The sequence below is a fragment of the Phragmites australis genome, chromosome 2 (assembly GCF_958298935.1).
Source record: "Phragmites australis chromosome 2, lpPhrAust1.1, whole genome shotgun sequence".
Taxonomy (NCBI): domain Eukaryota; kingdom Viridiplantae; phylum Streptophyta; class Magnoliopsida; order Poales; family Poaceae; genus Phragmites; species Phragmites australis.
The window spans coordinates 32,949,978-32,975,585 of record NC_084922.1 but is presented as its reverse complement, the minus strand read 5'-3'; the positions used below and the strand labels follow the sequence as shown (position 1 = coordinate 32,975,585).

The 25,608-nt window shown below is 44.4% G+C and overlaps 5 protein-coding genes, 1 non-coding gene and 1 pseudogene across 6 annotated transcripts; 5 read left to right on the top strand and 2 right to left on the bottom strand.

Moving 5' to 3' along the window:
- The first annotated feature begins 1,738 nt into the window (after window positions 1-1,738).
- On the top strand, window positions 1,739-3,739 carry LOC133908429 (cytochrome b561 domain-containing protein At4g18260-like). The gene is made up of 4 exons (XM_062350455.1): window positions 1,739-2,356; window positions 2,528-2,689; window positions 2,794-2,942; window positions 3,039-3,739. The coding sequence occupies exons 1-4, from the start codon at window positions 2,216-2,218 to the stop codon at window positions 3,346-3,348; spliced, it is 762 nt and encodes a 253-aa protein (XP_062206439.1). The 5' UTR covers window positions 1,739-2,215; the 3' UTR covers window positions 3,349-3,739.
- Window positions 3,740-3,760: 21 nt separating this feature from the next.
- Window positions 3,761-5,985, bottom strand: LOC133908431 (uncharacterized; annotated as a pseudogene).
- Window positions 5,986-6,672: 687 nt separating this feature from the next.
- LOC133908428 (uncharacterized protein At4g18257-like) lies at window positions 6,673-9,344 on the top strand. The gene is made up of 3 exons (XM_062350454.1): window positions 6,673-7,043; window positions 7,930-8,241; window positions 8,950-9,344. The coding sequence occupies exons 1-3, from the start codon at window positions 6,709-6,711 to the stop codon at window positions 9,122-9,124; spliced, it is 822 nt and encodes a 273-aa protein (XP_062206438.1). The 5' UTR covers window positions 6,673-6,708; the 3' UTR covers window positions 9,125-9,344.
- A 915-nt stretch (window positions 9,345-10,259) lies between these two features.
- On the top strand, window positions 10,260-10,878 carry LOC133905592 (uncharacterized). The gene is made up of 2 exons (XM_062347417.1): window positions 10,260-10,430; window positions 10,486-10,878. The coding sequence occupies exons 1-2, from the start codon at window positions 10,260-10,262 to the stop codon at window positions 10,876-10,878; spliced, it is 564 nt and encodes a 187-aa protein (XP_062203401.1).
- A 2,005-nt stretch (window positions 10,879-12,883) lies between these two features.
- On the bottom strand, window positions 12,884-22,693 carry LOC133908427 (high mobility group B protein 14-like). Its single transcript, XM_062350453.1, has 5 exons — window positions 22,431-22,693; window positions 21,468-21,525; window positions 21,354-21,398; window positions 13,221-13,301; window positions 12,884-13,127 (listed from the first exon to the last, which is right to left on the bottom strand). Exons 1-5 carry the CDS (start codon window positions 22,562-22,564, stop codon window positions 13,095-13,097), a joined length of 351 nt encoding a protein of 116 aa, XP_062206437.1. The 5' UTR covers window positions 22,565-22,693; the 3' UTR covers window positions 12,884-13,094.
- Window positions 22,694-22,924: 231 nt separating this feature from the next.
- Window positions 22,925-23,075, top strand: LOC133910351 (U4 spliceosomal RNA). Its single transcript, XR_009908521.1, has one exon. It is a non-coding gene; the product is annotated as a U4 spliceosomal RNA (small nuclear RNA).
- On the top strand, window positions 22,928-24,944 carry LOC133910020 (probable lipid phosphate phosphatase 4). The gene is made up of 3 exons (XM_062352543.1): window positions 22,928-23,445; window positions 23,601-23,660; window positions 23,935-24,944. Exons 1-3 carry the CDS (start codon window positions 23,379-23,381, stop codon window positions 24,111-24,113), a joined length of 306 nt encoding a protein of 101 aa, XP_062208527.1. The 5' UTR covers window positions 22,928-23,378; the 3' UTR covers window positions 24,114-24,944.
- The last annotated feature ends 664 nt before the right edge of the window (window positions 24,945-25,608 follow it).

The following is a 25,608-nucleotide window of genomic DNA, read 5'->3' as shown; positions in this document are numbered from 1 at the left end:
GGAGGTGAGCCTTCTTTCAGTTTTGTTCATGAGAGGAGCATAATCTTCAATCCTTGGCTTTGTTGTACCCAAGGGGAGTCCTAGGTAGATAAAAGGCAAGGTTTCCAGCTTGCAAGCCAAAAACAACCGCTAACTGCGCAGCTTTGTCCTGAGTCAAGTTCAAGAGGACCAAACAAGATTTAGAGTAATTGACTCTTAAGCCAGTAGACTGTGCAAAGGTCTCGAGAATGCTTTTAAGACAAAAAAGTTCCATCTGGGATGCCTTCATGAATAATATGGTGTCATCTATATACTGCACTATAAGGAATTCGTTTGTGGTATTTGAGGGTATGGGCAGACTGAAGAGTCCCATAACATGAGCTTTGTTGATGATGCACTACAACAGATCAGCAGCAAGCACAAATAAAAGAAGGGGAGGGGATCACTGTGCCTCACCCCTTCTACAGTGAATAAATTTTTCAGGCACTCCATTCAACAAAACAACTGAAGAACCAGATTCTAAAAAATTTGAAATCCATTTACACCAAGTCTCATTAAAACCCAAGGACTTCATCATGTTGAGAATAGTGTTATGCTCAATTGTGTCAAATGTCTTCTCAAAGTCAAGCTTCAACACTATTATCTCTCTCCTAAAGTGTTAACACTGATAGATGTACTCATAAGCCCAGGCTAGATAGTCTTGGATAGTTGTTTGCTTTATGAAACTATACTAGTTTGTGTGAAGCAAAGGAATGACTATAGCCTATAACCTATTAGCCACGATCTTGTTGATTATCTTGAGAACACAGTTTAGAAGAGAAATAGGCCTATAGTCATTTACTCCAGTAGGATTGTTGCACTTGGGAACCATGGTTATGAATGAGTTATTGATGGCTTGGAGATCTAGATCTCCCTAAGAAAATCATTGCAAAGGTTATAGAAGTCTTCCTTTATAACGTGTCAACATTTCTTGACAAACATACCATTAATGCTATCTGGACCAAGAGATCTGTCAGCTGGCATTTGTTGGATTACCTTATCAGTCTCCTCCTTGCTAAAGGGTTCTGTGAGCTGATCCAGATGGTCATTACTTTGCACCAATTCTTCCAGATTGAAATATGTCTGTGGATTGACTGTTTTCCCCATCCTTTCTTTAAAAGTTTCCTAAAGAATCGTAGCTTTTTCATAATGATCAGTTATGAGTCTTCCATCTAGAGCTTCAAGACTAGTGATGATGTTTTTCCTGTACCTTTCTATAGCTGCAGCATGAAGTGTATAAAATTTAGTAATCTACGTGTCAGAACTATAATTTCTACATCAATCTCCTTATACCATTATTTTTTTTGTTACTAGTATTTTTATTATCATTATTATTTTCTTATCATCTTATTAGTGAGATCTTGTGAGTTTCATTTTTATCCTATCTTGTTAGTGACAAAAGGTTTGTTGTTGTTGTAGAGAAATGGAAGAGCATAATACCGGCGCCATGAGTGCTGAAAACCGTCTCAAAACCGGCCGGTTTCCACTGGCCTGTACAGGCACCGGGTGGCGCAGATACCTGGCCGGCAATTGATCACCCAAATTCTGCGTTTCAGCTGGAGGCGCACACAAACAAAGGAGAGAGAGAGAGAGAGATCAGTTCATTGCCGCGTCCTGCACCACCGCGCCGCACCGCACCACACAAGAAAAGCCTCTCCTCCTCGCCCTACCATAGCCATCATCATGCCCCGGAGCTGTAAAAAGCTCGCCCAAATGCGCTCAAAAGGACCCTCCCACCTCTCATTTTGCTCCGTCCGGTCCCCCAACGCAAGAGCTAGCGAACTCCACCATAATATATTGCAGAGCACCGAGCAAAAGGGGAGCCTGGATGATCATCATACCAAAAGCTCCCACAGGCCACAGGGCAACTCGCTGGAAGCGTGTGTTCCGGATTGCATTTCCTATTGGTTCCCTGTTCTTGGGATTCTAGTGTGTTTGCAAGGCGAAGGAGCATTTCAGAAGTAGGGATAGGGAAGAAAGGATGGCAGCATGAGCGAGTGTGAGAGGGAGAGATACAGGTTGAGTTTTGCTGCTCCTCTTCTTCTTCTTCCATTGTTCAGCGCAGGCAAAGGGAACTGCGTTTGTTGATCCTTCTCAGTTCTCAAGTTTAGGAACCCCTTTGGAGGTTCGTTGTGTGGGCTTGTTGTTGTCTTGTTGAGCTGTTCCTTCTGAGGGGTGGTCAAATTGGTTAGCACAAATGGTAGTGTCTGAGAGAAAAAGACTGCTCCTTCTGTACATAACTTTTGTGATTCTTTCGCTTCTTGCGCCATCGAATGGCGCATCGAATTCCACGGAGAACATCAATCGAAGCCACAACAAAACTGGCCATCCTTTGGAGGTAATCAGAGTTATTTTTGCATCTACTTTTGAGGTCTTTTAATTGCACTTTAGGATTCTTTTTAAGTTCTGAGTTATATTCAAAAAACAACTCTTCGTTGGTTCCTATATCTAATGGTTTTTGGTGCAAGCAGTGTTACACTACTGATCGCAGAAGTTGCTTTTCTTCCAGATGACACCCAAAGTATCATTTCAGCTCAAGCTACATGCATTGTTCCACTGGTTTTCGTTTGGTTTCTTGATGCCGGTAGGGATAATACTAGTCAGAATGTCAAGCAAATCTCAAAACGGCAGATGCGTCCGAGTCCTCTTCTATTGCCATATCATTTCGCAGGTTTGTATCATCTTTGTGACATAACATTTCCTTAAAAATGTTTCTGTTTCATTTCCTTGCGGAGCATCAGAAAATAAATGTTATGTGCTCAATCGAGTTTGCAGATTGCGGCTGTCCTTCTTGCTACAGGCGGCGCAGTGCTGTCGTTAATGAACTTCGAAAACTCCTTCAGTAACAGCCACCAAAGAGTAGGATTGGCACTATATGGATTCATGTGGCTTCAGCCAATTATCGGTTTCTTCAGGCCAGAAAGGTACAACAAAACAACTTTCCATCTGTATCACAGCAACCTTTCAATATTTCCCACAAAGCTTATGCCTAGATCATATCCTGTTTCATATTTCTGCAGAGGTGTCAAGGTAAGGAGTCTGTGGTACTTCTTCCATTGGCTTGTGGGAATCGCAGTCTGCGCCACTGGCATCGCAAACGTCTACATTGGTCTTCGCACCTACCACGAGAGAGCCACCAAGAGCGTGAGGCTTTGGACAAGCCTCCTCACCGTTGAGGTTTCCTTCCTGGCTTTCTTCTACCTCATGATAGACAGATGGAGCTACGTGATGAAGCAAGGGCATCTCCCTGCTGAGCAGCTAAGGCCTACCGATAATCGCAGAACCTATCCGACTACCCTTCGGAAGGAGCTGGCTATGGCGCAAGAGTGAAATCTCCAAACAAAAAGACAGTGTAGGAAGGCAGGCTCTGTAAAGTTTGCTGAAGAAGATGGTAAATTGGTAATGCCGCTAGTGGTTTGGTAACTTGTTTGGTTTGAGAGGTGTGCCTTTTTTAGAACATGTGAGAGCTGTGTCTTCCAGAATATTGTACATTTTTTACACTTGAATTGGAATCGGAGAGGATTAGAGCCTCTGGTGTTGTATCTTGCATTTTGCCTTTATTATACTAGTATGTCTTCAGGGACGAAATGACACTAACTGTGCTTGATGGAGGTCCATGTTCTAATCATATGTTCATTGTTCTATGGGCGCACTTTTTATTTTCTTCCAGGTTTGTCAGAATCAGCACTTCAGGGGATGCAACATTTCACAGTGCTAATTTTAATGAGAGGAAGAGACTAACACATATGATTTTTTTAATCAATACACGCTGCACCTCTATATAACTTATTATCCTTATTTCTGTTGGCATTCAGTATTCTACATGCCTACCATGTTGTGTTCATATTGGTTCTATCGACGCTTCTTATGCCAAATGTGTGCTATATCAAGTGCTTACAGCCTTGCATACAAAACCTACTTACCCCACATACAAATTATCACGATGTATATATACAGTTCTATTGCAGAGCAAAAGCATCTTCCTATATACCAGTCTTAAGATGACTAGTCTTAGGATGGTGGCGGGAGCCAAGGACCTAGCTGCTTTGAGACAGAGGGCAATTGCGCAGTCCTAGCTGTCTCGCTTAGCCTCTCTACGTTGTGACGCTTCTTAGCATAGTCCTCTAATGTAAACACTAGGGTTTGATGAACGCTCGGTGCCTCATGTTGTAAAAGTCATATGTACTTTCTTCTTCTTAATTCAACATACACATCTCTCTTGTGTATTCTCGAAAGAAAATGATTAGTTAAATAGCCTACACCTTTTTACTCAAGGCAAGAGCTGGATATAACCCGTTAAGACAGCGATAGCTAAAATGGCGAAAGGAGGGACGAGCACAAACGCCCCAACAGTCGCGAAGAAGACCGAGTCATTCAGTCCACTGACCTTAGTGAGCAGGGCCTGCCTCTTGATGTTCCTCCTCTGTGACACGGTCAGGTTGTTGAGGATCTTCAGGCCTTCCTTCAGTTTCTTGCCCAATGGGAGGGTGAACTCGTCTTGCCATTGGCTAGCGCCGACAATTGCTCCTGGATAGTAGCGCGTTGAAGGGTTGCTGCAGGCGCGCTACCATTCTCTAGGCCCAATGAGACATTCTTAGTTGACATAAGAGTTGATTTGGATGAGGAGTGAGAACGAAAGACTGTTATATTGTATGGAACATAGACTTACCAATTCCATCAGATGTAGGCGATGTCAGTTGTTCCAGGAGGTCCAGCTGGGTGCGCGCCGAAGAAACTTCGGAACGAAACATAGGAATGTTAGTCCGTTAGCGCCGCGGGGACACACAGGCTAGACATAGGAAAGGTGAATCAAAGTAACAATGGCAATCATAATTAAAACATCTGACATTATTAGGCAGCAGTATTAGCCGTACTTGAATTGAAAGTTGAAACATCTGACTCTAGTTAGTGACAGTGGCACTTTTCATTTCATCTGAAATTTAGAGTTGGACAGAGAGGGAATTGATTGAAAACTGTTTTTGGATTCACATTTTTCTTCAATAGAACGTAAATAGAATAACCTCGTACAATTGAAACACTGTCTCTCATCTCAAAAAAAAGAAACAATGTATCTGATTTTCCATTTAGATATTGCCACCTTGTTCAACAGGTTACTGAATGGGGGGTATGGACACACAAATGAGGGCATTCATATGCTTTTTAAAAGAAAACAGAACGGACATTGAAGCAGCTGTACTAATCTTAGGTGCACAAAGCATGGGGCACTTCCATCATTGATTTTTTGCCTCCGTCAAGAAGTGATTTCACTTATTTGCCACTCTGATCTACCGTAATTGACTTAGATGATCACACCTTTCATTGATATAAGTGGTATCATTATCAAAGGGCCAATTTTTTTTTGTGATAAATCATTAATTTGGATCCTCAATCAAGCCTAATTAATTTCATATCATTTTGTCGTTTCTTTTTGCCTTGCTATGCTAGCCTAAAAAGCCAGAGACATTTCTCGTACGGATTCCCCAGGACAACTATAGCTCGAGGGTGCAAGAACCAGGTGATACCTGAGACGCTGGACTCCTGCGTGGCGTCTTCCTGCCGGGCAGTAGCCTTGCAGGTGCCGAGCGACCTCTGCGCGGGTGCGACGGAGGCCTTGAGGGGAACCCTGACGTTCTTCACGGCGGCCGCGTCCACGGCCTGGAGCCTCGTGGCGGAGGAAGGGGGATCGAGAAGCTGCACGCCATGGATGAGATCGATCGACGCTTGTCGCTGGGACAAAGATAGGAAGGGAGTAGAAGAAGCCCGTCGGTTACTCGGCGTGGGCTATATGGAATTCCCAATTTTTCGCGGCGGAGCGGAGGTGCACGCCTCGACCACAGGGACGGCCGGCGAGGAGGGGCGCGCTGGCACGGCCGCGGCGCACCACATGCTTGAGCTTCGTTTGGAGCCTGGGCGGCCGGGTGGGCCCACAAAATAATTTTCCGGAACGAGCACGAGACTGCTCGAGGGATATTGAGTTCGTATTTAGACTACGCTATTACACGTCGGTGTCGTATTTATATATCTTTCCAAACGGTATTACGTACATGTGGATTTTTGAGAATTGTTAGGGCTTTTACACTCAATTTTAGACGAATTTGCACGTTTTTCCAGGAAAAAGGGGTCGTTTTGACCTGAAATATCTCTATGGATTGAGTCTCCAATTAGAACCGGATTTTTTTATTTTAAATAAAAAATACAAATACATATATCTGTTTTAAAAAAAATATTTTTTAAAACGAATACATATATTTATAAATTTTTTTAAGAACCCATTCAACTTTATACTTTCTTCGTTTTTCAATACTTGTCACTTTTGACTATTTTATTTGTTTTTAAATACTTATCACCTCACGTTTTTTAAGATATAGTTCTCAATTTTATCCATACAAAATATATCTTATCCATCTATTTACGATAGATTCTAGAATATTTATGTTAATTTGTAAGGATATTTTTTTTATTTCTTATTTAAAATTGATAGTATATTTGATATATTTTGATATATATGTTTGTTTAAAAGTGATAAGTATCGAAAAACGGAGGCTTAAAATTTAAGCCCACATGAGTCATGACGTAGCCTTCCCAAAGCCACCAGCCCAGCCCACACCGACCTTCGCCCTCTTTCCCCACGGATCCTTCCCCCCCCCCCCCCCCACCCGCGAACCCATCCCCCGGACGGCCACCGCCGCGATGTCGTCGCCGGCAGCGACCGGGCCGTCCTCCTCGGGAGTGCCGCAGCCGTCGGAGCAGCAGGGCGGCTTGAGGGAGCGGCGGATGGAGTCGCTGGGGTGGCTGACGGAGTCGGCGGTGATGCCGAAGAAGCACAAGGCCATCGAGGGCGTCGGCGCCGCGTCCATCCTCGACCTCAAGGCCCAGCTTTACCGCACCCAGGAAGAGGCCCGCAATCCCATAGCCCCCGACGCCGCCGCCGCGGCCTCCGGCGAGTTCCGCCGCGCCAAGAAGCGCTCCGCACCCACCGACCCCCTCGGGGCCAAGAACTCGGGCGTAGACGCCAGGGCCCACAAGTACGTTCCCAGTTCTTCTCACGCACTTGTGATCAGCTTGTTTAATTGTAGCGTGGCCATTTGATGTTAATTTTGGGTGGAATTGATGAATGAGTCCCATAGCGTGCCATTGGTTTAGGTATTAGATGCCCTATATGGCTGATGTGAAAGCTTTGCTGAAGTAATTTGGGAACCATAAGTCCTAACTTATTATTTTCTTTTTGCGGTAAATTAGTCCTAGTTTATATCTATGGAGCTTTGGAAGACCAATGTTTTACAAGATTTGGTCGTGCTGTGTTTACCGATGTTTGTTTGTGTAGCATGTGCCAGGAAAGTAAGAGTTTTCTTTGGTAAGTATTAGATGCTTGTTATCTTGTCAATCTTTCTGCTCTGGTAGGATTATTGAGCGAGAACTGAGCATAATGTACTGATTGCTCTTTGTAACATAATGATACCTTAGAATTTGATTCACACTGTTTCTTGAATGAGGAGAAATTTTAACATTTTCTCAGCAATGGCACAACTGGCAACAAAACGAGGAACTGTACCTGTATTTAGTTGCCTCTTGGGAGTTATCCCATAACAAAACATATTCCTTTTTCTCTGACTACGTAGAATGTGAATCTAATTGTCACCTTGTCCTCTTGCCCAATGCCAATTAACTGGCGTCCAGGTCATAAATGCTCGGTTAATTTGCAGTTAAGCATTTCCACTTAACACACGTTAACTCTCTTTTTTTTGCTGCTTATACAGCATTTCTAAGTGTCATGGTTACAATGCAATCATGTTCTGCTCATTCTATTGTCAGTCGCATTCAACCGTTTTTCCAATTTGTTTTTGTGCATGCTGTGGAGTCTTGAGTGTTGACCAGAACTGATGTCTCCTTTGATACTTGTTTTTGCAACAGAGATAAGTTGGAGCTGAAAGCCGTGAAAGATGGATCTGCAAGCTATGCTGCTCTAGAAAAGAAAGCAGAGTTGTATGAAAAGTTATCCAGAGGCGAACTACCTGATGAAGAAGACAAGGAGAAATATTGTGTGGATTTCTTCCAAAAAGGCTTTGATCGTGCCTATGAGCCTCAGCTGCCAGATAGCCATGGGGCCACTGATGCTGCAGAGCCAGAAAATGATCATGAAGATCCTATGGCAAATGCCAAACCGATGGGCCTTGGCCGAACAGGCACTACAATTGACAGAGATGAACACAAGCGCTTTGTCAGGTACTTCTTTCTATGGACAGTGGTTGCACTGACGACACTGATCTTCTGTATTATCTCTTATCAAGTTATCATGCATAAAGTGCTGTTACGTTTGTACTTCATTTGTTCTCTAGAAATCAAGGGAAATTTGCTTCTCTAAGGCAGACAGGATAATATGAAATAAAAACCGGCATTCCTGACACTTTTAACTTTTTAAGTTGTAATCACGTGATGCATACATAGACAACATGGTGATTATGAATCGATCTTCCTAGTAGCTGTCGTCATGAGTTTTTGGGTGTTGGCTTATTGTGTACCACTATTTTCTATGTGCCATGCCCATAGTCTGCCTGCCGCGACCTAATACAATAGTCACGCCCCTAAAAAAGCAAATGTTTAGCGCTTGCATGCAGATCCACTCTTTGCAATGGTTCTTCCTGTTAAAGACTGTTTGCAAATGGGATTGCACAAGCTGTCTTCAGTCGCTTCAAGTTGGTTTATCAGATACCTGAATTGGTATGATAAGAAAAATGACTCTGGTATATCAGTCTGTTGCTTGATATCATTTTGGAAAATATTTGTGTTTTTTCCACCTGGTGAGATCAGTGAACCTTATTGCCACCAGATGATATTAATATCACTGAATTTTCAGCTTCAACACCTTGATTTCTCTTTGGACAATAATGTCTTTCGGGCCTTTTTTATTAACTTGCACCACTATGTCTGCAGGGAGGTTCATGAGGAGGTAAGTGAGGCAAGGCAGAAGGCTTCAACAGTGAGATCTCGGCGACAAGAGCAGGATGCTGCTCGTAGAGAGAAACTCAAGCAAGCTTACTTCAAGAAACGGCTGGAGAAGTTGATTGCTGAAAAGCAGGCCTCTTCAGCCACTGAACCTACCAGCTAGCTAGTGATGTCCTCACATTTTTTCCATGTAGCAGCTGTAACAGTTCATGCAATCATGCAACTGATATCGGAAATCTGTTTTGCCAGTATTTCTTTGACCCAGTAGAGTCAAATTCACCAAATGATGTTTGCATGTACAGTTGGTTGTGCAGAATATTGTTGTATACAAATCTAGGCAATGTCATCTTGATTCTCGAGTTATTTGCTAGGCCTTCAGTGGATATTCCTTCAGCCTTAGGGCGTGTTCGGTTCATGCTTTCTAGGCCTTCCCATTATGTTTGTGTGTCTCCATATCTGTGTGATGTGTCAGAAAAAAATGCTGGCGAATGTTGTATGCTCGCAAAGTTGTCTCCGTTCTAGTCGTTTGAAAGTTCTGAAAATGGGATTTTTTAGAAATAATACTAATTTTGAACACATGGAATTAGTTGTCCACAGTGGTTTGATGTTTATTAGTTATAGATTAGTACACAACATGAAGGATAAGTAACGACAGACACGACTCGAGTTAGAATAGATGAATCACTGCACTTCAATAATTGAAAATGGCAAACCAATCGCGTGAAAAATATTTGTGCACCACAACAAAATAGCAACTTGCATGGGCACTAAATATTTTTTGCACGCATTAAAAAATTTAAAACTAATTTTCGCATTTTTGTTCTGTGAAAATATAATTTTGCATTTATGTGACATGAAAAATTATTTTTCGTAATTTTCATTCTGTGAAAATATTTTTTCGGGTTTCCATAGTGCGACACTTTCATTCTTTATTTTTCTACTTTCGTAGTTTCATTCAGCAAAAATAGGTTTTTGCGATTTCATTGAGCGAATGTGTATTGTTTGTGAATTTTTGTTATTTTGGGTATTAGTTTTGTAATTTCCAAGAAAAATAATATTATTTTAAAAAATCCCTGAAAATGGCATGGTAAAGCAGAAATGAGAGGAGGAAGAAGCACGTTCCATATTCCCTTGATTGGATAGAAGCCGCTGATGTAAAGAAGCCCAAGGATAAAAAGTTCCATCTTGAAACAAACTATTCTTGCCGCACCGCAAATCATCCCGACTCCATGCTATTCCCCGCGTGCTATTAAAGCTGCGAAGACGAGACTGGCGGACCACGACCTCACCGGAGAACAATGGCTAGCGCGGTGCCGGACCAGAAAGCCGGTGAGGTCGTGGCAGTGGCGGTGGCGGGGCCAAATCCGTTCGAGTTCCATGTGTACGGCCCCCGCAACCTGTCGTCCCCGAGCTGGAGGGATATCCTCCGCTCAAGCTGCTCAGTTGCACTTGCATTCACTTTCACTTCTGTGAAGCACGCAACATTGTGATTTCCATCAGAATTGTCGCATTGCATGCATGCAGGAAAGACCCCAACTACAGGCAGATTGCGATCGCGTGCTTCATCTAGGGGGTGTACCTGCTGGAGCTGGACCGGCAGGAGAAGCGGGACGAGCGCACGGGCCTAGCAACGCCCAGGCGCTCGTGGACGAGCGCGACGGCTCCATATACGGCGCCGTGCTCGAGTGGGACTGCCAGCCCGTGCTGTCCCGCTACGTCCCGTTCCGCCCCGCTGGCGCGCCGGCCGCCTTCGAGGTGCTCCGCGGCACACTGCTGAGGGTGCCCGCGGTGCGACGCGACGTCGAGGACGACCTCTGGTCTCTGGCTTGGGACAGCCTCAAGGGCTCCGTGCGCTTCGCCGGCGCGCTTGGCGCGTTGCGCACTGCGGCGCGCCGGCACGGCGCCGGCAACGTGTGAGTGGGCGGGCACTCGTAAGGCACGGCGCTAGGAAGTTCGATCCGGGTGCTAGCCTCGGGCGTTTAATCATTATAGGATATAGGATTGATGTAGATTGAACCTGAAAAACTCTCATCATAACATCGCGCACACCCTCTCGAGTTACGGTGATAAAAATCTTCAAAGAACTTGACTCATGTTATATAGATGGCAAAAATCACAAGAAATATGTGTCATTACTAATATAAAAAAATATAGATTTTTAACCATTAAATCATCCATCTACTCCCCTACCCTCCAATACCACTAATTGTTGCACAAAAATTATCGAGTTTTGCTTCTTCCACCATGCCACAACAAAAAATAAGAGAAAAATCAAACTCACCAACATATTCAACGAGCACAACAAAAAAATTGATCTGCAACATGGAAATCCAATGCTCTCCGTCATAGCATTTGATATTGACTCATGAAACAATTTAGCTACACATGTGCAATAATATGAAATACAGTTTGCAACATCCAAAATTTACTGAAACAATTATCAATTGGGCAACATCTAAGTACCCGTGTTGCAACTAAAAAATTACTCTTGTGTAACAAACCAAACGTATAGTTGCAACACCACCAAAATTACTTATCTACATGGTCTAAAATACGGAATGTTGCCTCCACATTTGCAACAAGTTTTAACTATAACAGAGACAAATAACCACTATAACAAATCGAAATGTTTAATGCAACAAGTGCTAGAACCAAAATGAAAATACAATAAATAAAAAATACCAAATATAGTATTCAGAAATACCAATGCAACATAAAGGTAATACAAGTGTAACATATTAAAATATAGTATTCAGAAATCTCAAGAAACAAATATAGGACAATGCAACATAGAAAAATATAAGGGACAATATTAAGAAACCATAATTGCAACATATCAAAAAGAAAGTGAAACATCTGCAATAAGTCATATTTGCAGGAGGGTGCTCGAATTGCAACAAAAGAAAAGGAGAGGACAAAAGAAAGAGGAGACCGTCATCATCCACATTCTTCACTGTTGCAACAAATCAAAACACCAATTGCAACATATCAAAAAACTATTTGCAACGTGCCTACCTGAAGCGTAGACGTTGTGCACGATGACTATAGCATTGAGCTTTTTAGAGGTTGCAATCGAGGATCCCATCAGGGCCGATGGAGCCCTATCAGAATAAGCATCTCACGAAGTCATCTTGTGAGGAATGAACTAATCACTACCCAAATCAAAGCTCTGCCACCCACAAAGGCGTCTTCCTGCTAGTACCGGGCTCCTCGTGGTGCAAATCGAAGCTCTACCCTAGGATCAACCTCCTCGCCACTCGAATCGATGCCCTACCACCAAGATCGAGCTCCTTGCCACCCAAATCGACGTCCTACCGCTAGGATTCAAGTTCTTCTAAGCCGGATGGAGCTTCTCTTCATATGGATTGAGCTCTTTGACATACGCCTAAATGATGCTCCACTAACGAGATCGAACTCCTTGCAATCAAAATGGGGGCCCTACTGCTAGGGTCCATACTCATCCTCACAGGATCGAGCTCCTGTCCATGAGATCAAACTCCACGCAGAAGAGGGAGAGAGATAGAGGCGATGAAGTGGTGAGTCTAGATCAGTCAAAAGAGATGACTACGAGAGAGGAACATCATTACGTGGATGAGAATTGTCCACGTAGCGTATGTTTTTTTTTCTTCATTGAGTTGAGTTCAAACGTGAGATGTAAATTGATTTTTATTCAGAGAAAGTTCAAATCTATCATTTGAATAAAGTATAGTCAGCGCCGTTGGTTCCATAATCAGCCGTGATGACAACGTCCGAACTTATGAAGGGAAGCATTCTCGTTATAAGAAACATTCCAGCCATTTGACAAACAGGGCTATCATTGTTTTATCTGTAATGGAATGCACCGGAGAACAGTCGACACAAGTTCTTATATAACCACTTTTAGTGTGAAGTATGAACAAAACCAGCAGTGAGCATGAAGCACAAATAAGGTCCAGGTGAAAACCACCCGTATCAGACTCCGTGGCAGTTTAATACTATCAGTCCATTACAGAAGGTACGATCCTGCATGAGCTGAAATTCCTAGAATATACAAATTACATTACAAGGCACAGTTCTGTAATATACAATTGATAGTTTATCCAGTTACGGTGAACCATCAGAAATTCGGAACAGCCCGATGTTAAGTTCTAGTCTTAATCTGATTCCTCGGACATGTCTCCACTTTCCTGCGTGGGGAAACCAAATAAACTTGAGGACATGGAAGAGGATAAAAATGACAACACGTAACAGGTAACAGGACAAACATGTACAATATACACCTTTTTCTTATTATATTCAACCATCGCCTTCTCAAATTCTGCACGCTTCTCAGTAGCTATATCATAATACTTCACTTTTTCCTGGTGAAATGAATAAAGTGAAATTGTTAACAGCAGACAGATATGAAGAATTACATCTTGTCGAGGAACACATTTTTCTTCTTTATAAGCCCTTTATGCAAGGCTCTCTATCAAATCGTGAAAGGAAGTTCGACGCAAGTAAAAAGAAGTCAGAACTGCTACATAACTATGTTATGGAGCTGAAATTTCATGGCCATATTGTTGTATAATATGCGATAATAAGAGTATGGAGTCCATAATTCCATAAATAAGTATATAAGATATTGATAGCACATCAACAATACACATGATCTTAGTGAAATATGACAGAGAAACTAAAATAACAGATATCATGAGTAAGACATAAATTGGACAGCAGATGTGAAAATTGATTAATAGTGCTCTCAGAAATGAAGCAGCAATTGGCCCCAGAACTTTAAATGTTTTGCTCCCAAAATGTTCCACAATAAGCATCATGAATAGAGCAAAATTTCAGAGTGCCCCAATAGCAGATAGAGTCTAATCTAGCTCTCAAATTTCTAGTTCATCATATTGAAAAAATGACTGTACAGATCAAAAGAGTTCTTAGTATTTCTCAAAGCTAGCAGACTACTGCCCCACAACAGAAAGGCATGAACCAGCTATCAAAAGACAGTACTACACTACTAGCTCCTCAAGAATCAATACCAGAGAGAATTAACAGAACTGAGAACATAAGAGCACACATACAGGGATCACACAGATATGATGTACACTTGAATACAAAGCCAACAGATAACTTGAGGTACAGGAACATAGTGTCAATCACTCAAAATAACCTCCAGGTAAAGGCCTTGAATCACAGAGCTAGATTTATCTCATATCACAGCTATAGAACTCAGAAATTTGCTCTATCTCTACACATTTCATCATCATCGAGCAACTAAGCATGCACATCTGAGCTGTCCAATTTAACCGAGAAAGAGAGGAGATTTGGTATACTCACAGTGCTATGCACTCAAACAGATCAATCAGAGAGGCAAGGCACAGCTTAAGTGCCGCTGTCCCAGAAATCCAACCACCCGCCGTTGCCGCCGGAGTGAGGATGACGGAGATACAGTACCTCAACCGCACAGCCACCGCAGTCCGGGCGAGCCTCAGCTTTGCAGCACCGAACAACACCAGGAGCAGATGCTCCTCCACTCAATCCCCTAAATACCGAAGCACAAACTCCAGAGAGAAGAGCTCCCGGTTCCAGATCAGGAAATCAAGCCAAATCAGAGAGATTAGAGAGGAAAACCAGTGGAGAATACTCCTGTCCCTTCTGAGTTCCACCGAGGAGATGCTGACCTTCAAGTAGGCACAAAGACGGCGCCCTCCAGTCTCCCGAGCCCGAAGGATCTGGAGACGGTTGCGCCGCCGCCCAGCCGCCAGCTCCTAGCATCTTCACCAGCCGAATGAACCCCGTGCCCAAACCCTAGCGCCTGCCAAGTCCTTGAACCCGTCAAGAATGGGCCCGGGCCACAAAGAGGAGAAAGGCCAGCCGGTCCAAAACAGAAGAAGCCCACGAAAACATTAAAGTTCTCATTTTCCTCAACAATCCCCACCAAAATTTAATGTTGAAGTCACCGGTTTGATATACAGGATTTGAGTAGAATGTACCTTTCAGGTTTGAACAAATTACCTAGTTGCATGTGAATTGGCTCACACAGGATGAGGAGGACTTCGCCTTGATCCTCAGCCTTGGTGTGAGAGCCTCCTCTCAAGCAACACCCTGTACGAGGCTGCATTTGCCATAGCTCTCGGGTTGGACGTTATGGTAATGTCCAAGTACCTTTGCTTCATGAGTGCCACTCAGAGAAGTACCCGACTTCTCTGTGATCGCGACCACACAATCACACTCACATAGGTGAATTCTCCTAGATATTCTGTAGGACGATATCTATTGCCATTTGGCACTGAATTCATTAAGAGCCAGCAGCTCACCCTCTCCTACAGCAGAGCATAGCAGCAAATAGGATCGATTTGCTCTTATATCCACGCAGCTTGTTCTCCTAGAGCCAGTTCACGGGATCTCCGATCTCCTAGGGTAGGTTACTGCCGGTGTTAACTTTATCATAGGGTAATAATCCCATTCCTCTTGACGCCGCTTGAATGACTGTTCTAGTCATTCATTTTGTGAAATGATCCACTAGGTTCCTTTCAGACTGAATATAATCCACTGCGATTATACCCGTCTCTAGAGCATGCCTGAGCGACTTGAGTCTCCGTTTTATGTGCTTCGAAGACTTCATATTGTCCTTCCTACTCTTCACCTTAACCAGAACGGTTTAGTTATCGCAGTAGGTGAGAACAGTCGGAATTGGTTTATCCAATATCGGTAGGTCAGAAAGGAGCTCTAATCCATTCTGCTTCTACGGCTGCTAAGTCTAGCGCCACTAGCTCAACCTCCATCGTGGAGCGAGTAAGGATGGTCTACTTAGATGACCTCCAAGACACTGCTCCGCCTGCTAGAGTGAAAACATATCCACTCATAGCCTTCATATCATCCGAGTCACTGATCCAGTTTGAGTCACTGAATCCCTCTATAACTGCAGGATGGCCAGAATAATGAATTGCAAGGTTCTTTGTCTCCTTTAGATACTTGAGTATCCTCTCCAGTGCTATCCAATGATCATCCCCTGGGTTGGACGTATAACGACTCAACCTGCATACTGCATATGAGATGTCAGGCCTAGTGCACTGGCTAAGTACATGAGGGAACCTATCACCTGTGAATACTTTAACTGGTCTTTTCTATGGCCTACATTTTTCTTCAGCTTAGCATTTGGATCATAAGACGTGGCTACAGGCTTACAATCTATCATACCAAAACGTGTAAGCACCTTGTCCACATAATGGGATTGACTGAGAGTTATCCCATTCTCGTCCTTTAGGAGCTTGACGTTTAGGATTACATCAGCTTCTCCAAATCCTTCATATCGAAGTTCTGAGATAGAAAAAACTTGGTTTGGTTAATCATTTTCAGGTCTGTCCCAAACAACAATATATCATCCACGTATAAACATAGAATAACACCTCGACCCCCACCATAACGATAGTACACGCACTTATCGGCTTCATTAACACAGAAGCCCACCGAAGTTAGTGTAGTATCAATTTTTTCATGCCATTGCTTAGGGGTTTGTTTGAGACCATACAGGGATTTGATTAGCCTGCATACTTTACGCTCCTGTCCTGTTACCACAAATCCATCTGGCTGATGCATATAAATCTCCTCATCCAGCTCTCCATTGAGGAAAGCGGTCTTGACATCCATCTGATGCACAAGGAGATTATGCGAGGCTGCCAGTGCTAAGAGCACACGGATAGTGGGTAACCTGGCAACAGGAGAATATGTATCAAAATAGTCCTCTCCTTCCTTTTGCGTTAAACCCTTAGCCACTAGTCTGACCTTGTACTTTTCTATAGTACCATCAAGTCTGCGCTTTCTCTTGAAGATCCATTTGCAGCCGACTGGCTTGCATCCAACTGGGAGGTCTGCTAGCTCCCAGGTTCTGTTAGTGATAATCGAATCCATCTCACTACGGACTGCTTCCTTCCAGTACTCCGCTTCTGGAGAAGCGTATGCCTCTGAAAGGTTTCGAGATTCATCATCCACGACATAGGTGACAAAATCATCTCCCAATGGTTTTCCAGTTCTTTGCCTCTTGCTCCTCCTAAGTTCCAGATCAGGTATCGTGTCATCAATACCCTGAGGAACATGGTCATCAAAAGAAAAGTCATGGGAAACAGTTTCCTTCGCTCGCACAGGAAAGACGTGCTCAAAGAATGTCGCATCCCGAGACTCCATTATCGAGTTAACGGCAATGCCTGAGACCTCATGGACCACTAGGAATCTATAGGCTGTGCTCTGGTGTGCATACCCTAGGAAGACACAGTCGACAGTCTTTGGTCATAATTTCCTTTTCTTCGGCAGGGGCACATGAACTTTAGCTAAATAGCCCCATGTGCGAAGAAAGGACAGATTTGGTTTCCTCCCCTTCCATCCTTCGTAAGGGGTTACCTCGCGATTCCGAGGAGCGACCCTGTTCAGGACATAGTTAACTGTGAGAACAGCCTCACCCCACCATAAGTTAGCCATACCAGAACTTTGTAACAAGGTGTTAACCAAGTCACAAATTGTTCGGTTTTTTCTTTCGGCTACTCCGTTGGCCTGTGGTGAGTATGGTGGCGTAAATTCATGAATTATACCACTTTCTTCACAGAATTCGGAGAAATCCCTGGGAATATATTCCCCACCTCTGTCAGACCTCAGTCTCTTTATTGTTTTTTCTAGCTAGTTTTTCACCTCGGCCTTATAGATCTTAAAGTATTCTAATGCTTCATCCTTAGTTCTCAGCAAATAGATATAGCAGAACCTAGTGGCATCATCTATAAGAGTAAAGAAGTATCTCTTGCCACCCTTGGTTAATATTCCATTCATCTCACAAAGATCAGAATGGACCAACTCTAGTGGCGAGGTGCTTCTCCCCTCGACCGTATGAAACGGTTTGCGGGGCTGCTTTACTTGCACACACACCTCGCACTTATGGCTCTTGTCATACTTATATGTAGAAATAAGATCCATCTTGCTCAAACGCACAATTGTTTCATTATTAACATGACATAAGCGAGAATGACAAATATCAATGTTCTTATTAGAATATGAAGAATAGAAAATGTTTGCAGAACTATCAAGAATAGAAATGCGGAACATGCCTCCGCAATCATAGCCTTTCCCTACAAACGATCCACACCTGGTCATCACTACTTTATTCGACTCGAAGACTAATTTTATTCCTTGCCGACACAGCATCGATCCACTGAGTAGATTGCGGGTCATGGCAGGCACAAATAGTACGTCCTTCAGGACAAGAGTTTTGCCGGAAGTCAGCTTCAGGCTCACTTGTCCTACTCCGCGCACTGCTGCCGAGACCCCGTTCCCCATCAGTACAGATCCACCGTCTGCGCCCTGGAGAGAAGAGAAACATGTCTGATCAGCATAAATATGCCTTGTAGCACCTGTATCAACCCACCAACTTACTAGTGAATTTGCCATAAAGGCCTCAGGTACATACCCACTAGTGGAGTCGCCTTTGCCGGTATCATCGGCTGTTGCAACTGCCACATGCACTTGGGCTTTGGCAACCTTCTGCTGGTCAGGTGTTGGCCCCTTGCCTTTACGGTCGCGGTATCTGTTGGCTTTGTGATCCAACCCGCCGCAGACGTAGCAGACAATCTCAGGCTTCTTCGTAGTATTAGCCTTCGGTCCAGAGTAACCAGGCTTAGCCTTCTCCTTCTTCACATTCTTCCCAGGATGGTTCTTGTGTTCGACAAGATTAGCTTGAGCGGGCGCCTTCACCCCACCATAGCCTGCCTTAGACTTCTCCTTGACATTTATAGCAGCAATGAGCTCATTAAGAGTCAATCGCTGCTTTAAGTGCTGACGTGCAGTGACAAAGTCACGCCAAGAAGTAGGCAGCTTGGCCAGAATAGCATTAACCTGGAAGTTCTCCGGGAGAACACGGCCATACTGGCCTAGGTCACGCACGATCAGCTGTAACTCATGGATTTGTTCCATTACTGATCTGCCATCTCCCATACGAAAGTTCAGGTAGCTTGCCATCATGAAGGACTCGTTGCCGTTGTCACTTTCAGCATACTTGTCATTCAGTTCCGTCCACACCTTTCGTGCTTCCCCGAACCCTACGTAGACGTCAAAGAGCCTGTTCGATAGGACGGCCAAGAGACGTGCTAAGGCTGAGGCATTTGCCTTCTCCCAACGGGCCATCAACGCGCTGAGACGCGTTCTTTCGACCTCATCTTGCACGACTTCCCCCGGAAGGGCGGGCGGCTCTTCAGTGAGGACCCAGAATAGTCCGAGCTCCATCAACCACAGCCTCGTCCGAGCCTGCCAGCGCTTAAAGCCGGTTCCATCGAAAATCTCAGGTTTTATCGCGTCCGAGGACGACGGTGGTAGGGTGGAAGAGCCAGAGCTAGCCCTCACAGAAGCAGTTGGATTTCTGGATTGTTGTATAATATGCGATAATAAGAGTATGGAGTCCATAATTCCATAAATAAGTATATAAGATATTGATAGCACATCATAAACACACATGATCTTAGTGAAATATGACAGAGAAGCTGAAATAACAGATATCATGAGTAAGACATAAATTGGACAGCAGATGTGAAAATTGATTAATAGTGCTCTCAGAAATGAAGCAGCAATTGGCCCCAGAACTTTAAATGTTCTGCTCCCAAATTGTTCCACAATAAGCATCATGAATAGAGCAAAATTTCAGAGTGCCCCAATAGCAGATAGAGTCTAATCTAGCTCTCAAATTTCTAGTTCATCATACTGAAAAAGGACTGTACAGATCAAAAGAGTTCTTAGTATTTCTCAAAGCTAGCAGACTACTGCCCCACAACAGAAAGGCATGAACCAGCTATCAAAAGACAGTACTACACTGCTAGCTCCTCAAGAATCAATACCAGAGAGAATTAACAGAACTGAGAATATAAGAGCACACATACAGGGATCACACAGATATGATGTACACTTGAATACAAAGCCAACAGATAACTTGAGGTACAGGAACAGAGTGTCAATCACTCAAAATAACCTCCAGGTAAAGGCCTTGAATCACAGAGCTAGATTTATCTCATATCACAGCTATAGAACTCAGAAATTTGCTCTATCTCTACACATTTCATCATCATCGAGCAACTAAGCATGCACATCTGAGCTGTCCAATTTAACCGAGAAAGAGAGAGGAGATTTGGTATACTCACAGTGCTATGCACTCAAACAGATCAATCAGAGAGGCAAGGCACGGCTTAAGTGCCGCTGTCCCAGAAATTCAACCACCCGCCGTTGCCGCCGGAGTGAGGATGACGGAGATACAGTACCTCAACCGCACAGCCACCGCAGTGCGGGCGAGCCTCAGCTTTGCAGCACCGAACAACACCAGGAGCAGATGCTCCTCCACTCAATCCCCTAAATACCGAAGCACAAACTCCAGAGAGAAGAGCTCCCGGTTCCAGATCAGGAAATCAAGCCAAATCAGAGAGATTAGAGAGGAAAACCAGTGGAGAATACTCCTGTCCCTTCTGAGTTCCACCGAGGGGATGCTGACCTTCAAGTAGGCACGAAGACGGCGCCCTCCAGTCTCCCGAGCCCGAAGGATCCGGAGACGGTTGCGCCGCCGCCCAGCCGCCAGCTCCCAGCATCTTCACCAGCCGAATGAACCCCGTGCCCAAACCCTAGCGCCTGCCGAGTCCTTGAACCCGTCAAGAATGGGCCCGGGCCACAAAGAGGAGAAAGGCCAGCCGGTCCAAAACAGAAGAAGCCCACGAAAACATTAAAGTTCTCATTTTCCTCAACACATATAGGAGTAGTCAATATTTAAGGCTTGAAACAATTCATAGTTCATCCTGATAGGTTCCATAGCAATGCTACTCTTTCTGCTTTCCCTGCAGTTTGTAGGTATGCATGAAAAAGATAAAGTGCACGTTGATATGTTCCATAGCAACGTTACTGGATTTTATCTAAAGTGCCAATAGAAATCATTTGAGCACATAGGTCACAAAACATCAACAGTTACAGAACCCATGTCAATGCATACTCTCTAAACTCAACAATAAAAATGCTCTAGCTAGTCCAAATTAAACAAGGAAATTAACAAAATAAATAGATTTAGCTCTACAACGAGGCACATAGACAAGAAAGTTTGTAGGTAAAACACTTCATGCGATAAGAGAGACAGGGACCAAAGGCAATTGCTTCAGTTGTTTAACCTGGATGACCCTAATAAAACACTTCATGCTTCCATTTGATTCCCACGTATTGTTTACAAATGAACTGGTTCATAAAGAAAGTACAAGCTTCCCTAGAAAAAAAGAAGTACAAGCCAAACTACATACCCACTCCATGTGTTCAGATTTGCGCCACCATCATGGTGTTATTAAGCAATTTATATCAGCAGGCAGCATGAGGGGATAAGTACCAAATGCAACAAAAGTACCAGGCTGTAAGGGAGAAATACCAACCTCGAATGTCATTGTATTCCATTTCTCGCCGCATGCCTTCCCTATCTGCAGTGTTATATATTACTACATGACTAGGAAGTTTCAAGCTTCAACATCTAAATAGCGGAAACTTACTTCCTGCATTGTTTTTACACTTGGATTTTCCTGCTTGTAAGTCTTCCGGAAGTCCTCCCTTGAACACAACATAGAGCATCAATATAAATTTGTTTAATACAAAAAGGGGAACAACAAAAACAACTTTTGCATTAGTGTTACACCTATAGATATGTGAAAAATCTCGAGGATAAGCAAGCAGTATGCTCATTGATGATGACTGCATGCAGCAGAAAGCATTCAGATAACCAACCAGAATGTAACTGTTGAAGTTAGTTTCATTAGTGATTAAAATTTTTTGTAACCATCAAAAGTCTGGCAAGTAACAACATATACGATTTTCTTTACGCGACATGTGTAATAGACCATTTGCAGTGCTACTGTGGACTGAGTACAATAAGCTGGCCCCTTTGTCAAATCAGAGATGCCCTTGAAATGAGAAAGAGAGGGTGCCCTTCACACACCGTGCAGTAGGAATGCTTCACTAATGACACTATTCTACAATCGCAATTCTCAAATAGAGAGATGGGATTACAAATTAAGCTGCCTCCAGCCTAGGACAAAGAGAAGAATTTTGACAAAGAACTAGGAAAAATCCATACCCCATTCTCAGGATACCTTCCTGTAACCTAACCTCCCAACATCTAGAAATCAAAGCAAACAATTGCATTACAGATTACATAAACCTAGGTCGAAACCTGGTTGCGCAAGCTAGTGAGCTACAACAGCGAGTCACGAGCAAATGCGCATCCGAGTGAGATATGATGTCAACAGCAGCGAGTTGAGCACCTAATATGCATAAGGTCTTACTAAGAGCCGCAGAACATCACCAAATATTCAGATTTCAAGAAACCCTTGACACGGCAACCAATTGGTAAGGCCGCGGACGGCGCAGCGCGGTCACAGTCGGCAGCAGACACGAAATCAGCAGCAGGCAAATACGGAGGAGAAGAGATCGAGATAGAGACGCAGGGCGGAACATACATGAAGTAGAAGAAGGCGGTAGGGGGCTTCTTGGGGGCGCGCGCGTCGCCCTTCCCGCTTGGCTTGGGCCTCGGCCTGGGCGCCAGCGCCACTGTCTTGAGGGGCTTCGGCGCCGTCTGCGACCTCGTTTTCATCCGGCGAAGGCAAACCCTTTCTTCTCTCACCACGCGGGGCGGGGGGACTGGGGTTTACGCGAGGTTCAGCCGTTCAGGGCGGGCTCGAGGAGCGCAGACGGCAGCGAGCAGGTTTGCGGCGAGAGGAAGTCGGAGACGAGGCGAGGCGGAGAGGCTCTCAGCCTCTCGTGGGCCGGCCGCGACACCAGCCGATGGTACTGGGCTTTCGGCCCATGGTGAGTTGGCCCAAACGGTTGGCGTACGCGCATCTCGGTTGCTGATGGGTGATGGTTTGGGTGATTTGTCCCACCTCGGCTAGCGAGGAAGAGGCGAGGGAGGGATTGGGGAATAAGAACGGGGGTTGGGGGCCGGAGGAAAACCATCTTTGCGCTTGGGGCAATGACGCAGCTAGTGAGGTAATACCGAGGCGCGTCAATTGCTGGTTGAAAACTATTTCCAAACCCCCTCTTTGGCCCTCCCGGGCCATCGAGAATTTCTGGAAGGGTTCCTCTTTTTCGAAGGAGGGAAAGCCCTACAAAACTCCAATTCTCGAAAGATTTGCTTAGCATGACGCAACTTACCTGGTTCTTGTCAAACTAGTGTCGCGAGGCCAGCAGGAGATTAAAATTATGTCCGATTCTGACATAGGCATCGTGGTCCTGTTCAACGTTATCGAGCCGTTCCACCGGTTCGTGGGCGCCGGCATGATGACCGACCTCGAATACCCCATGAACAGCAACACCGTCCCCATCTGGTTCGCTCAAGATTCATTCCACGAAATTTTAGTATCATCTTTGTCCTGGATAATGCGCAGATCGTTGCTGTCATTGGGCCCATGATTATCTTTGCCATCTTCTACATCAGGAGGAGGAACTCGTACGATCTGCCCCGTGCCATACTAGGTAACTTCATGTCTTGATTAGGATTCAGAGCCGCTTTAATCTTTCGTTTCGTTTCTTTCTAATGACATTGCTGTCATTACAATGTGATTGACAAAGCCTTTATCACTAGTTTGAAACTCTATCCTTGTGCTGATGGGTGTGTCGTGCTCGTGCAGGATTGGTGGTTGCTTCAGTTTGCTACCTGCAGTTCTTTCCAGCTCCATCGGACGAGAAAGGTACGTCGTTTAATTTTTCCCTTGCCTGACAATGAAGTGTTGTGTATTGAGGATACTGTGCCTGCGCAGCTTTGCAAACATGCTGAATCCTGTATTCTTCCTTTTCCTGTTATAAAACATTGTAGCGATTGTGATGAACTAATAAATCGGATTGTAAACCACTCCAGTTACAGAGTTCTCTGTGCAATTCTTGTAGCTGCATCGCTTCCCTGTGTTTTTCTGTCGAAAAACAAGCCAAATCAAACGCATGCTCTAACCATGTACATGATGACAGGGTTCTGGCCTCACGCGCACTCCAGGTACATCACCGAGCGGGAGGGCGAGAGCCAAACGCTGCGCTCCACAGAATTGGGTAACACAGACTCAACAGCAAATGTCTCTTGGCACGGTCAGATGGGAAGGCAAACGAGCCAAGCGTTGGATGCGTTGGAAGCCGGCAGAGGAGATCAATGACAGCATGAGTGCATGATAGCAGGTGTTGCGTATGTACTAGTTTAACGATGATGTGCAGAATTATCTCCATGGAGTCACCGGGCATAGTTTGTGATTTTGCTAACCCACATGCATATTTGTATTATTTCTTTTAGATTACACAGGCTGTAGTTGCTTGACTATTCATTTTTATCGGCCGCTGTGCTGTAAGGTACCTAGTTTCTGGTGACTGGAGTTCTTATCAGTGCTGCTGCAAGAAAAGAGATTGAGATGTGTAACAATGATGTATGCACCAGGCCTGGTGCTTCATCAAGCATACTTCTTGGTCCACTACTCTGCCTAGCGTGTTGATTTCTCGGTTAATACAACTGTCGAGGGTCTTAGCAGCAGATCCTAATGGGCATAAAGGTATATTTCTATTTTGTCGTCTTGATTGTGAAATGAAGATTTGCCAAAAGTCTACATTGGCATTTCCCGACTGAATGGGTTTCTGAAGTACGCAAATCCTGGCCAATGGCCATGGAGGACATGAATCCGTACATTGAAATTTGAAACGCAGTACTGGGCAGCATGAATCAGCTGTCTCAGTGTAATTGCGGCATTCTCCCAGCAATGAAATTTCTAGAGAGTCGAAATGCGGCTCACTGTTGGCAAATGAGCCGCAGTAACATGAATCAGTTGTATCTCATGACATAATTCGTGTCCTTTGTAATGAAGAATGATGGGGTAACGTGCATGCTTTATCTGCATTTTGAAGATGATTCCACGCCTTCTTTTCCTGTGAGGTTCGGGAAAAAGCAGGCGGATAAGTTCAGATCTGTTACTCGAATAAGAAAGAGTGCACGGTCACTCTGCAAAAACTGATTCATGAAGTAAACAAACATTTTCCCTGCATTCCCCAAGAAATTTGTCACAAGATAAAGCTGAGGTATCATGTAATTTGCTTTTATTTTTAAGCAACTGTCAAAAGCAATTCTTTGTGCAAAAACTGATTTTGATGGGTACTACGTAGGAATGAGCAGTTCCAACTCCCAACTCAGATTTGTTTCAGGATAAACAGAAAGGAAAGTTGTATAGTATACGCAGGAGGGGTGGTTTGCCTCTGTTTGTTCTATCCATCTCCTTCGATAGGACTTACTGTAGTGCATATTGGATGGATCTGCGTGCAACCCATATCTGTAGCTGCATCTGAGACGACTCTACGTTGATTGTACCACTATGCATGCACGCTCCAGTGCTCCAGCCACCGCCCAGCGTCTTCCAACTTCTCGGTTTTCACTCTCCGGAGGACTAGCAGTGACCACGGCCAAACACTGTTCTGTCCCGTCACCAGCAGGGGCGTGCCAAAGCGGCCATGGCCCATGGCAATACGACGCCGAGGCCGCTAAAGCAGAAGCCTCATTGCCGCGCGGCCCCTTGGCGGCGGTGGCGGCGAGATGGACATCCTAGTAGGCTAGTACTGTCGACCAGCTCCTCTGCCTGCCGATCGTACGCATGTTATCCTTCTAGTATCCTC